This window comes from Bos taurus, chromosome 23, assembly GCF_002263795.3.
Source record: "Bos taurus isolate L1 Dominette 01449 registration number 42190680 breed Hereford chromosome 23, ARS-UCD2.0, whole genome shotgun sequence".
Classification (NCBI taxonomy): domain Eukaryota; kingdom Metazoa; phylum Chordata; class Mammalia; order Artiodactyla; family Bovidae; genus Bos; species Bos taurus.
Genome location: NC_037350.1, coordinates 20,834,933 through 20,848,377, shown reverse-complemented (window position 1 = coordinate 20,848,377; position 13,445 = coordinate 20,834,933). Strand labels below are relative to the sequence as shown.

Sequence of the window (13,445 nt, the reverse complement as noted above, 5' to 3'; positions counted from 1 at the left end):
GTCTCTATCTCATTTCAATAACCTAGGTCAGAATTTCTTAAATCAGGAAGAGCATTTCCTTTTCCTTTACTACCAATTACCCACATCCAATGAATCACCAACTCATCGATTTTTATTTCCAAAACACATCATCCATCTTTTCCTCTGAAGCCTGGGTACCCCTGTTGAGACCCACATCACCTAGATTGACACTGCCCTTATTCCTTCTTAAAACTACCCTTCCATGCTTCTTAAACCAAGGAGTGTATAAGAACCACCCAAGATGTTTATTTAAATGTAGATATAAATAAACACCACTGGATTTAAATATCATGCAGATTTAAATAGGTACAACTCCACAGAGAGTCTGATGTAGGAGGTGTGGAAGCCTGATGATTTCCATTTTAAATGAGCATCTCAGACAATTCTGATAGAGGTGCTCCAGTTGCCATATTTGGATGAGAATGAGGACTATACTCACTTCAAATGTATGATCCCAAATGGAAATCTGGAAAACAATCTACATGTACTAAAAACATGTAGATAGTTCCCTACAGTCAGTTGAAAATGAAGGAAGTTACTGGACACAATGTTACGATGTTTAAAGACCTTCAGGAAGTGATGACCTCTTCCGGGTCTCTTACCCAGCTCTTCAGAGCCTCTACAGCCACCTGGCGGTGACATACGTGTGCTCTTCCTCACAAAGCCCCATTCAGTGTTGAAGACCACATGCCCCTAGCAATTTATTCTGACCTACTCCTATTAGGATTCCCTTTCCCAGGAATATCCAGGGTCCATTCCCATTTCCACACCAACATGATTTAGAAGCGTCCTCCTATGCTCTTGTAACTCCCTAGACAGCCTCTATTCTCCCCATCATGTATTGCAATCTTCTATTTACTCATCTGTTTTTCCACCAGACTAACTTCTTTTCCTATAAAGAATACGTACTATTTTTTGCCTACCCTCCCCTTTAGGAAGCACTCAAGAAATGTGTCTTGAATTTACCCTCACCTGCCATCACTTCATTGCACTCCCAGATTATTAGTTCCCTTAGAACATAAATGGAGTTAGGGCCTAATACACCTGCATTGGGACCTTCTGAATCCATAGAAAGGGTCCAGAAATCAGTTCTTAATTCTCACTGGTAAATTCCCACTTGTAAGTCAAAAAAGTGAGTAGAATTATTATGAGACCTAGAGTAGGATTTTAAAGCAAGCAAGAGGGAAGGAGGAGAGCTAAATCCAGAATAAACACAGTAGTAAGAGGCACAGTCTCTGGAGGCAGGGAGAGAGAGCTAGAACTGGAGCTCTTCCATTGGCACACTGGTAGGTTGTGGGATTTTGAGCACATCACATCAATTCTATCAATTCTCTGTGCCTCAGTTTCCTCACAGGGAACAAAGAATATCCACTAGAGTCATTAAGACATGTAAAACAAACAGTACAGCAGCTTGTAGCAAACTTTTTCTGTAGTGTACCAGAAACTACTTAATTTAGACTGTGCAAGACAGTCTCTCTTGCAGCCATCGATAATATATAAGCAACTAAGCATGACTATGTTCCAATAAAACTTTATTGACAAAAACCATCAGTGGACTGGCCTTTGGCCCACGGGCCATCATTTGCCGACCTCTGCACCAGAGCAATGTTTGCACGTGTTAAACTTAATAATATTGTCGTTGTTGTTATTTTCCTTGGAGAAATTTACATTTTGGTGCATAACTCCAGTTCTGATCTTTTATACAACTTTTAATTGTGTAGTTCCCACTATAATGAGAACACATCTCACCTATTTGTACTAATTGGAGTCAATACAAAACAGGGTGCCATAGAAGACTCACAGGAGATAATCATAGTTCCCACCACTTCTCATTTATGAAATAAAACCAATGGAGTATTTTCTGGACAACATAGTTTCCCTGTAACTTCTACCATTCCAAACTACAAAACAATTTGAAAAAACCTGTAAGACACTTCAGTGGGAAAGTCACAACATAAGCAGTAGCCTGACTGAAGTGAAAATTTGAAAACCATTTCTTTTGAATGATAAACTATGCTAATTAATAACCATGCTAAATTAAATCAAGACAACACCAAACAGAACCAAGGTACTACACTGCTGAATACGGAGTAAATTACTCCTTTACAACCTTCCAGCATCACATTTATACTTATACTGCCATATACATAACCCTCAGAATTATTCAGTTCATTATGACCTACAAAGGCATAGCCTTGGTGCCCCACCTAGGAGATTCAGGGTGACCAAAACTAGACATTCTAGTCAGGGTGTTTGTTTTGCTATTACATTATGCTCACAATGATTTAACCATTTCTGGTGTTTTCACCAGCTGCTGCTGCTTAGTCGCTTCGTCATGCCTGACTCTTTGTGACCCTATGGACTAGAGCCCTCCAGGCTCCTCTGTCCATGGGATTCTCTAGGCATGAGTACTAGAGTGGGTTGCCACTTCCTTCTCCAGGGGATCTTCTTGACCCAGGGATCAAACCCAGGTCTCTGCACTGCAGGCAGATTCTTTAAAGCTGAGCCACCAGGTAAGCCTTCGCCAAGAGCTAAATATAAATAATTTTTAAATAAATTTAAAGGAGTCTTCCTTTTTATATCAACTTTTGCAAGCAATTTTTTTTTTTTTTTGGTAGAGTTTGCCTGGAAGGATTGCTGCTGTCCTCTACCCATAAAGTCCCCAGTTTATGAGATCCTCCAAGTGGCTGTGTCCACTTGCCAGCCCTGGGCCAGTAGCAGCTATTTCAACCCAGCAAAGGGACATGAAATTCCCTTGTTCATTCACTGTCTCATGCCCCTCCACTCCTCTCTCATTTCTGTGTTATCTGCTCAACCTATTACAGTCCAGAGGTGCTTGGTCCTTACCATTATTACCATGGAGCCAGCTGCTTCTCACAGGGGTGCCTGGTCTCAAGAATCCAGGCTGATCCAACTGCTGATTTTCAGAACTGCCCTGCTCCCGGCCCATATTCTCCATTACAAGCTCCTTCTGGGAGTCTGCTCAGCTACCTTAAAAAGGTACCAAAAAAAGGCTCAATAGAGATAGTGTTGTAAGGAGCTCTTTGCAGAAACCTGCCCTCAGCAGGAGGCCCCTTTTCTTATCACTTTAGTAAAAGTATATTGTATTGAATAACCAAGGTTTAAGCCAGCACCTCCATCCTCTATTCGTGTCCAGCCCAAGAACACCTTTCAAATCTTTTAATCACATAACACCTGGCCTAACTGGTTGGTTCTTTCTGTGAATCAAAGAAGTAGAAATGAAGAATAAGTAATTAACAGATGACCAGATCTATTCCCTAGCTTCCCCTTCAACAATCTCCCAAACAAACTATGTGATCAAACTGTGTGAACAAGTTTCTAAAAGAAGACCACGAGTTGTCAAGCCTGTACCCAGTGGGGGGTGGCAATGGCTCTGACCCTTCATCTCAGTGGTTAACTGAGATTCCTTCCCTGTTTCATGGCTGAATAGAATGTTCAGAGGTAGTTGGGTGGGGGCAGGAGAGTGCTTAGGCCACCATCTCCCCATCTCCCCAGATAGCCAGCATTCTGATTCAAGGCACCTTCACTTTTTACCAGCATTTGTGAATACTGACTTTGTAACCAGCAAGCAGCAGGACTCGATTGGCTAACAATGGGCAGATCTTTTCTCACCTTGGCCATCATCCCCATCCTGGGAGAAGTATCATCTTTGGAGAGTTCTTGGTTTCATCCTCATCCTGAGCTAAGGGCTTCATCTCTTCATCTCTGACCCACCATCAGACTCAACGGCAGAATTAGATTTTCTTTCGGATGAATGCCCTACCAGTTCCCCAGTGACAGTGAGTTCCTGCAAAACCCTAGCTTGAAAGTATCTGTGTTGTGTTCAGGTCTAGTCCCATAATTAGTGAAGGTTGCCAGTGTTTCCACTCTCCTGGAGTGTTGAAAGTGACTTGCTACTTTAATGCCGTTACTCTTCACTCCCAGTGCTTTAAAAGGTTTTATCAATCTGGGTTCATCTATGGCCATGCTTCCTTCATGGATGGAACATCAAAATTTGTAGATTCAGATATTATTCTGGGCAGTTTGGATAAATCCCACATGCTGGCTGCTGCCAAGTTTGGCTCATTTTTCAAATGGATCAGATGCTTTTCTTTTCCTCTGACAAAATTAGATTTTGTTCATTTGGGGGTGTGTGTGTGTGTGTATTTGGGGAGGGTGGGTGTTGCAAGTGGATGCTACATTCAAAATAGAAAATACTTAACAAAAACGTGACTCTTTGTATCAACGGAAAATCTCTTTCTGAACAAGTAGTTTTGAGTAGTCTATCCCCATCCACATCCCTGTAGGCCAGGAAAGTGCTGACTCACCCACCAGCCTCATGTTCCCCTCCCTTGCTTTCCTAAGAAAAAGAATCTAACCAGCTTTGAAAAATTTCATATATTAATGCATTCCCTGATGGCTCAGCAGTAAAGAATCTGCCTGCCAACATATGAGATGTAGGCGATGCAGGTTCAATCCCTGGGTTGGGAAGATCCCCTGGAGAAGGAAATGGCAACCCACTCCAGTATTCCTGTTTGGGGAATCCCGTAGGCAGAGGAGTCTGGTGGGCTACAGTCCATGGGGTCACAAAGAGTTGGATACGACTGGGCGACTAAACCACCCCCACATGGAATCAGGAGGAACAGAGATGCAGACATAGAGAACGCAGATGCAGATGCAAAGGGGAAGGGAAGGGAGGGACGAACTAGGAGAGTAGGACTGACATATATACACAGCCATTCGTAAAATAGCTAGCTAGTGGGAAGCTGTGTATAGCACAGGGGGTGCGGCTCCAGGCTCTGTGAGGACCTGCAGGGGTATAATGCAAGTGGGTGGGTGGGTGGGAGGTAGGCTCAAGAGGGGAGGGATATATGTATACATATAACTGATTCACTGCATTGTACAGCAGAAACTAACACAACATTGTAAAGCAATTATATTCCAATTTAAAAAAAAGTAGCCAAGCTCTGGTTCTGAAGACTATACTCTAGGCAACAAGGATTTAGACCATACTCCATATATCATACATAGACATTAACTGGTTGAAAATCCTAGCTAAGCCTTCAAAATAGAATTTTCTCTGCTTTAAATGTACTCTCCAGCTAGTAACCTGAGGTAATTATGTGAGAATTGTTATAACTAGCTAAGCCTCAGAAAGAATTTCTGAGTCTGCCTCTGTTTCCAAAAAGATCTATAGCAGGAAATTATGTTCTCACTTCGGTGAAGTATCTATGAAGGGCTGGTCTTCTCGATCCTTCCGTTAGAATGAAATAGACAAGGTACTCCAGCCTCCTTCTCCTTCCAGAAGGGTGCCTACTGATGCAGCAAACCTCTACTCTCTTGTTCTAATGTACCACCTGCCACCCCCAGCTGTGATTTAAGCAGGTAAGCATATCCCCAAGGTGGTATTCTTAACACTAACTATGTTAATAATAGCAGCTTTCATTAATGGTATAATTTCAAAGGGCCAGAATTGTCCTAAGAACCTTGCCAACTTAAATCACTCACAACAAACTCTAGTGAGGTAAGACTGTCCCTATTTCGCAGCTAGGACAAATGAGGACAGGAGAGAGTGAGTCATCTGCCCAGGCCCAAGCAGCTGGTAAATGACAGAACCTGAGTGCGAGATTAGCTCTGGCTAAGTGAATATCTGTACCCCATACTTCTACCCAATGATGTTTCTCCAATGCTCTAACCTTTGTTTTCGGGAGAAAATGCATAATTCACTGTGCCCCAAAACCGCCTATCAGCCTAATTTTGTTGTAACCTGAGAAAAGAAGCAGATTTGTGAACTTTTCCTTTGCTCAAACCAAGCATTCAAATATCCAGAGTCTACAGCAGGTCACTGCCTCAGACAAGGAAAGAATTCAGTTCTGGAAGACTTGGTAGAAACCCCATATTTCTCCCCTTATCTGGGGCACAGAGGCACCTATGCAAATCAGCTTCCCCGGATCTGTCTTGACACTCTGCATTTTCTCAAAGTATCCCACCAAAGTAAATGCTCCTGGTGTCTGTAGATCTCCATCTAAAAATTATTATTAATAAAAATAATATGAACCATTTATATGAACTTCCCTGGTGGTACAGTGGTTAAGAATCCACCTGCCAATTCAGGAGACATGGGTTCAGTCTCTGGTCCAGGAAGATCCCATAAGCCCAGGCACCGCAACTACTAAGTCTATGAGCCCTAGAGCCCAAGCTCTTCAACAAGAGTAGCCCCCACGCACCGCAAGTAGAGAAAACCCGCGTGCAGCAAGGAAGACCCAGCGCACCCAAAAATAAATAAATCAATAAATAATCTTTAAAAACATTTGTAATGTAGATAGAGGTCAAGATTTTGCCAAAACCCCCAAATTCTTAGAGAACTGAAAGCACAGCCTCCCTCTCTTTTGTGTCTCCCAAAACATTCAGGACAGAGTAGACTATAGGCCCTTTAATAAAAGCTTCCAGAATTCAAAGCTGAATGAGAGAATGTAGTGTTTGCCTACACAGATTGGGTCAATGTTAAAACCAAATTGAAAGAAAAGCAATAATAATGCTCTTGTACAGACTGAATGACTTTTGCTCTCAAATATGTTTCATGTAATGTATATAATGTATGCTTGTCTATTCTAGAGGCTGTAATACATGTGAGGGTTAATATATATATATATAATTATATATAAATATATATAGTTTATTTTATGATCAATCTGGGAAGACCCTTACGTACAATTACTCTAGCATGGTTCAGAAAAGCAAGTTCAAAGTAATTGAGAAAATTATTAGCAATGCTTGTCTTGATTTAAATCTCTTGGATAAAATTGTGTTCAGAATATACACCACACAATTTCATAACCCAGTGAACATATATGTTAAAAGTTGTACAACCTTTGAAAAATCACTCAAGGTCACAGTGGGGACCCTTGGTTTTACTTTGTGGTGGAGGTTAACTGTTTGAACTTGGACATGCCCTCCAATGTGTTTTCTTGTCAAATACCCTCTGGTTGTTATATTTCTTGATGTTTGCCCCTTTTTCACAAGAGGAATGCAGACTGGTGAACTCTTTGGCCTTCTGAGTAATAGATCTGGCTCACTTTCTACAAAACTAGTTACTGAATCAAAGGCTGATGTTATCTTCCCTAGCATTTTTTCTATAATGACATACAGGCGCTCCTCATTTTATCGTACTTTGCTTTACTGCACCTCAAAGATACTGCATGTTTGCAAACTGAACGTTTGTGCAACTCCACATTGAGCAGATCCAGGGGCACTGTTTGTCCACTTTTCACTTTGTGTCTCTGTCACGTTTCTCTAGTTCTCACAATATTTCAAACTTTTTCATTATTATCGTATCTGTTGTATTAATCTGTGATCAGTGATCATTGATGTGACTACTAAACTCACTAAGGGCTTAGATGATGGTTAGCACGTTTTTTAGCAATAAAGTATTTTTTAATTAAAGTGTGTACGCTGTGGTTTTAGACACAATGCTACTGCACATCTAAGAGACCATAGCATAGTGTACATAACTTTTAGATGTGCTGGGAAATTACGAAAGTCGTGTGACCTGCCTTATTGAACTATTCCACTGATGGCAGGGTCTGGAACCCAGTCCACAGTATCTCTGAGGTCTCCCTGTATAAAACGCCCTCTGACATTTGGACAGTCTTTAAGATATTTCGTTTGGCAGACATCAGTGACCCCTTCAGTATCCTACCCTCAAGCTCTTCCTCTTCCCAACTCAATTTGCTAATATATCTCTTAAAGCTGCTTTAAACATGAAGACAAATTAAATCTGCCCATTGTAAAGAAATTGCACCAATATATGAGATATGAAAACATACAATGAAATCACTCTATGCCATTTTTAACTGCATCTCTTTACCTGCAGATCTCACAAGGTATTTGTCAGAGGAAAAAGAGAATGAGTGAAAGAAAGAACATAGATGTCAAAGAACAAATGAATAAAAGGAGCAACACGGCTATGTTCACTACATTCGTTTCTTAAAGATTATAACTAGTAATACTCTGTATCACCCACTGTATTAGTATGCAGAACTTAATATGAGAAAAATTCCATGGGAGTAAAATTATCATCAGTGGGAATTATTTTGGTCCTCAAATTCTGAGATAGAAGTGTTTTCCATTTAGGGATTGAAGGCAAAATTGATTTCCCTAGAGGACTACTTTGGGGCATCACTACCATTAGAGTGTGATCCTCTCTCAGCAGGAGAAGAGATAGGCTGCAAGAGCATCTCCCAGTCAAAGAGTCACAGTCCAACACACAGTCTCTATAATCACCCACCTACATGAGCCCCAGAAACAGCTTCCCTGGCCCTACATTAATAATAATAATGCTGATATAATGAAATTAAGTATGCCCTAATAAATACAATTTTTAAACATTGGTCTTAATATCTCAGGCTTAACACTTTGCATGACAATAGGCTTTAAAATAGAATTTAAAAACAAAAAGGGAGGCTCATCCTAGTAATATTCCTTAAAGTAGTAACTTATCATCTAGTTTCCATTTGGCCATTGGATTTCTCAACAACTCCTAGCAAGGAAAAAAAAAAGGAAAAGTGTACAAAATATAAAAATATAATATCAAGAGAAAAGTGTGGTCACAATCAAACATTAAGTGCAGTGAAGAGGCAAGTAAGTGAATCATCATGTCCATGAGTAATGCTGTGTCCATCTTCATACCTCTTGATGGATTTCCAGCACAGCAGAAGACTTCCTGACTGTGGTTACAGTGTGCAGCCTGGACACAGGAGAAGAAAAATGCAATTTAATATATAACACACACACATATTTGTATATATACACACAGTTATATGCACATAAATATGATGATGTCAAACTTGAGTACCATGAAGATTACTTGTACAAAACTTGAATTTCAAAGAGATGGGAAATAGTAATCAATTTAGAATATTCAAAGTCAAGAAATTCCTTGAGCAGAGCTTTCCAAAAGCAAGCCACTTGCTTAGAGCACATTTCCTGTGCCCTAGTGAGTTTCCCGTCCTCTAGGACAAAATTCACTGCACACAACCTACCACTCAGTTGGGCCCAGGGACTCACCCAGCTAAGGTGGTCAGGGGAGGCTTGATTACAAGCAGTGCCAGAGTTTGGGGCTTTGTTCTTTATCTTTACTAAGATATTAGGGATGTAGAATACCTGGGTCCTTCACTATGCACCCCCAGAGTCTTCTGAACATGCCTATTCCATCTACAATTGGCCTTGCATCTGAAGTTTGGGTCACCTGTTACTGGTGATAAGTGGACTCACTGGGCCTTAGGTGAGGCGGAAGGCCTATGACTTCCTGAGCTGCAGTGGCAATGTCTTCCTTCCCCAGACTCTGGTTCACTGACTTTCAGTCATGGCTGTGTGTGTGAATCATCTAGTGGAAATAACCAACCTAACAACTGACACTTGGACCCAATCCAGAACAATTAAATCCAAATTTCTGCAGATGGGTCCAGGCAGCAGTATTCCTGCAAATTTCCCTGGTATCTCTAATACACAGCCAAGGTACAGAACCCCTGCTTACAAAATATGGGAGACTATTATGGATAATGTACCCCATGGACTGTAGCCTACCAGGCTCCTCCATCCATGGGATTTTCCAAGCAAGAGTACTGGAGTGGGCTGCCATTTCCTTCTAGGGGACCTTCCCAACCCAGGGATCGAACCCAGGTCTCCTGCCCTGCAGACAGATGCTTTACCATCTGAGCCACCAGGGAAGCATTATGGATAATACAGTGCAGTGAATAATGACACTTCAAAAGGGGCTCTTGGGCACATTTTCCCCTTCAGTTCATCAGCTGCTACTGAAATCTCAGGAAACCTCAATTCAGAGGGGGGAGAAATGAGTTAACATTTAATGAACCATTGCAATTACTCAAAATTTATTTCTACAATCTCATATTTAACACATTAGCTCTTTTATTTGAATTCAAAATATTTCCCAAGAGGATCTCCCAGTAGGAGTAAATACATTTTGGAGCTCAGAAAATGAAAGACCAAGGATAAAATAAATTCAGTTTAATTCAGTTGAATTATTCTGGTAGTACATGAACCACTCTGGACTGGTTTCCCATCATGACACCTTACTCTATAGTCCTCCACATTACCTATTTTCTTAGCTTCTTAATAAAAACAAAGACAAATAAAGACTCCTTTTGTGTGTCTTCTTTGGAAAGCTAAAAAGAAAATTCTAGTGGCCACTTCTCCATCTTCTAGCTCTCCCCCAAAATAGATCTTTCTAGAATCTGAAACTCATCACACCTCTTCAGCATTTCTTCCCTGATGCTGCTCCAACCTCTAGAATCCAAGGCTCCACCCTGTTTTATCACCAGTAACTGATTTTTCCACCAAAAGCTGAAATTCTGGAGTAAGGAAGGAATCCTTGTCTTCCTCTATATTTCCTATAAATGGCTAATAGGAGCAGGTGAATGGAGTTCTCTCTTGCCTGGCTGATTTTTCCAAAGGTTTGTGGCCCTTAGTTACTTTCTTCCACATAAGTTTTTTTCTCCTTTTATTTTGGGGTGTTGAATATTTATGTGCTACACTTGTGAGCAAATATACAGAACACAGAGTCAGTCTGAAGCAAAATTACGAGGCACGTGAAATTTGCCTTCAGCCATGCCTGTCAAATTCCCATCTCCTTCAGAAGAAAAAGTGCCTCACTAATTTCTCCCACAACTGCTCTATTAAAACTATTCCCTCCATCTGCATTCATAATAGTATTAATAGCTGATGAGGGCAAAGTGACATTACATCCAAAGTAGATGCATTTTAGCGTTTAAATTCAGGCTTCCCTCATGGCTCAACCGGTAAAGAATCTGCCTGCAATGTGGGAAACTTGGGTTAGGAAGATCCCCTGGAGAAGAGAGAGGCTACCCACTCCAGGATTCCAGAGAATTTCATGGACTGTATAGTCCATGGGGTCGTAAAGAGTCAGACACAACTGAGTGACTTTCAGTTCATTTCGTTCAGTTCAACAGAGACCAGCAATGTGGAAAAAAAAAGAACACTAACCCCACCTAGCTCTTTTTACATGGGCATTTTCTGTAATTACTAAACTTGAAAGATGAAATCCTAGGTCCTCCCAATCCTAGACTCTGAGTAGTTCATTTTCCCAAAGATATAGTTGTTGTTTGGGATTTCCCAGGCAAGAATCCTGGAGTGAGTTGCCATTTCCTTTTCCAGGGGATCTTCCCGACCCAGGGATTGAACCTGCATCTCCTGCATTGCAGGTGGAGTCTTTACCACCGAGCCAAAAAGGAAGCCCTATAAATAGCAAAATCCTTCTTAGACCGTGGTCTCCTACCTCCAGGTTGTGTAGTCCTTCCCTTAGACCACAGCAGCACTGACCACACTGCCTATTGTTTTGTGCCTTTTAAATCTATTTTATTTGATGTTGTACCTACGTGCTAAGGCAATTCTGGGTCAAAACATTTGTCCCTTGTTCAAGCACAGTGAAAGATCAGGGTCAAAACCCACATCTTCTCATTAGTCCCACCTTTTTCCGCTGTTCCATACTCACTCAAGGAAAATGAAACCTATCTGGACCTCAAATGAGTAAGAATTAAGGGGCCTTCTCAACATTCCTCACCTCAGACCTTGAATTTGGGGCCTGTCCCACATTCGAAGAAGACTATCCCTGATTGAATATAGAAGATGACCAACTCACTGCTGACTCAGTCTGAGCCTTTCCAGCCTTTAGGAAAAATGATGTTGGATCCCCAAACTCACTGGTCCGTTGTGTAGCAGAAGATGTAAACCAGGACATCAAAATCACAAAATGTAGGAGAAAGGAGTACAAAAATGTAGATTTTTTTCTTGTTTAATTTTTTAAAAATTATACTGTGACTTAAGGATCCTTTCAGAAAGTGGGATAATTAAAAGCAACACAGTAGTCATAGCATAAAATAGTATTAATAATAAGAGTTAACATTAAAAATGTAGATCTTTCAGAACGTGTTTGAACTTGAGTGAATATCAGTTTAAAGCAAGTATCAGTAGATATACATATAACCATGTGTGTGTGTGTTAGTCACTCAGTTGACTTTTTGTGACCCCATAGACTGTTGCCCACTAGGCTCCTCTGTCCATGGGATTCTCCAGGCAAGAATATTGGAGTGGGTTGCCATTCTCTGCTGCAGGGGATCTTTTCAACCCAGAGATCACACCTGCATCTCCTGTGTCTCCTGCATTGCAAGCAGATTCTTTACCATCTGAGCCACCAGGCAAGCCCAGGTATGACTACAGATGTAGTTTAAGCAAGAATCAACATGCTTGACTTTTGAAGCCCAATAGACCTTCGCCTTCCTAAAACCTCTGTGTCCTCATCTGACAAAGAGAAGGAATCATATGGGGTTTTTGTGAAAATAAAGAAACTGGCAGAGGTTAAAAATGTCATCTCCCCTTCCTTTGCCTGTCCAAATCATACATCTTAGTTAACAGAAGAAATATCCCAAACAAGACACTCCTTTATGTTGTGAAAAGTTAATTTGGGATCAATGACATGTGGCACAGTACTCTTGGAGTGAACTGAATCTGGTTCCACATAAGGAAGATGATGGATGCTCAAATGGGCATAGCTCCGTATCTTAGCTGCTCCACAATAAAAAACCGAATCACTGCTCTCACCCTCTACTCCTGTTGTCCAACTCCTCCATATCTGATTACTTGATTTTAGGAATTTTGGTGAACAGAAAATAAAGTCCTCCTCACATTCATCCTAAGTGATGAGCTCTAACCCTAAGAAGGCAGCATGTCCTGGTGGCTTGAACCCCACGGAATTCTGAAACAAAGAGGGTGTCATTCATTTCCAGCTTCTGAAATTTTACCTGAAGTCTTCCAAAGATTTCTTCTTGGTGGCCTTCAAACCACCAGTTTGGCAACAGGCAAATTTGTAATCGATGACCTGGTAAATGATGGGGTTGTACATTGCTGCTGATTTTGCCAGGAGGGTTGGCACCACAGAGAGTTGTATGGGGATGGAGTCTGGCCGTCCAAAAGCTGACCACACGGAGACCACTGCATAAGGAATCCAGGCAATCAGGAAGCCAGCGCAAATCAACATCGCCACCTGGTGAGGGAAAGCGACAGAGAACAAAATCGAGACATCTGGTGGAAATGATGGGGGGTGGGGAGGAGCAGGTAGCCTATTCACACCTAAGGAAGTCTGTCTATCATCTTTTCGTTTATCTTGCCAGTGGGAATCATATCATATGGATTTCTGAGATATTCAGCCAGAAAAAGTAATGACTATTGTTACCCTATTCACTGCATTCTCCACTCCAGAATTTGAACGTACCCAAAAGACCCAATGTTTGACCCTATAAAAGCTGTCAGAATGTGCCCACATGGAGCAGGAAAAGCATGCTAAAAAGACATCTGTGCACCTGAAATTTCCAGACTTCTCAACCCAC

The 13,445-nt window shown here is 41.3% G+C and overlaps 1 protein-coding gene across 1 annotated transcript in view; it reads right to left on the bottom strand.

Moving 5' to 3' along the window:
• Positions 1 to 8,703: 8,703 nt before the first annotated feature.
• Positions 8,704 to 13,445, bottom strand: part of OPN5 (opsin 5) — a 32,387-nt gene continuing 27,645 nt past the window's right edge. The window contains exons 5-6 of the mRNA NM_001206080.1: positions 12,861 to 13,102; positions 8,704 to 8,767 (exon numbers count right to left, since the gene is read on the bottom strand). Coding sequence (NP_001193009.1) covers positions 8,704 to 8,767; positions 12,861 to 13,102 — 306 coding nt within the window. The remainder of the gene's footprint in view (positions 8,768 to 12,860; positions 13,103 to 13,445) is intronic.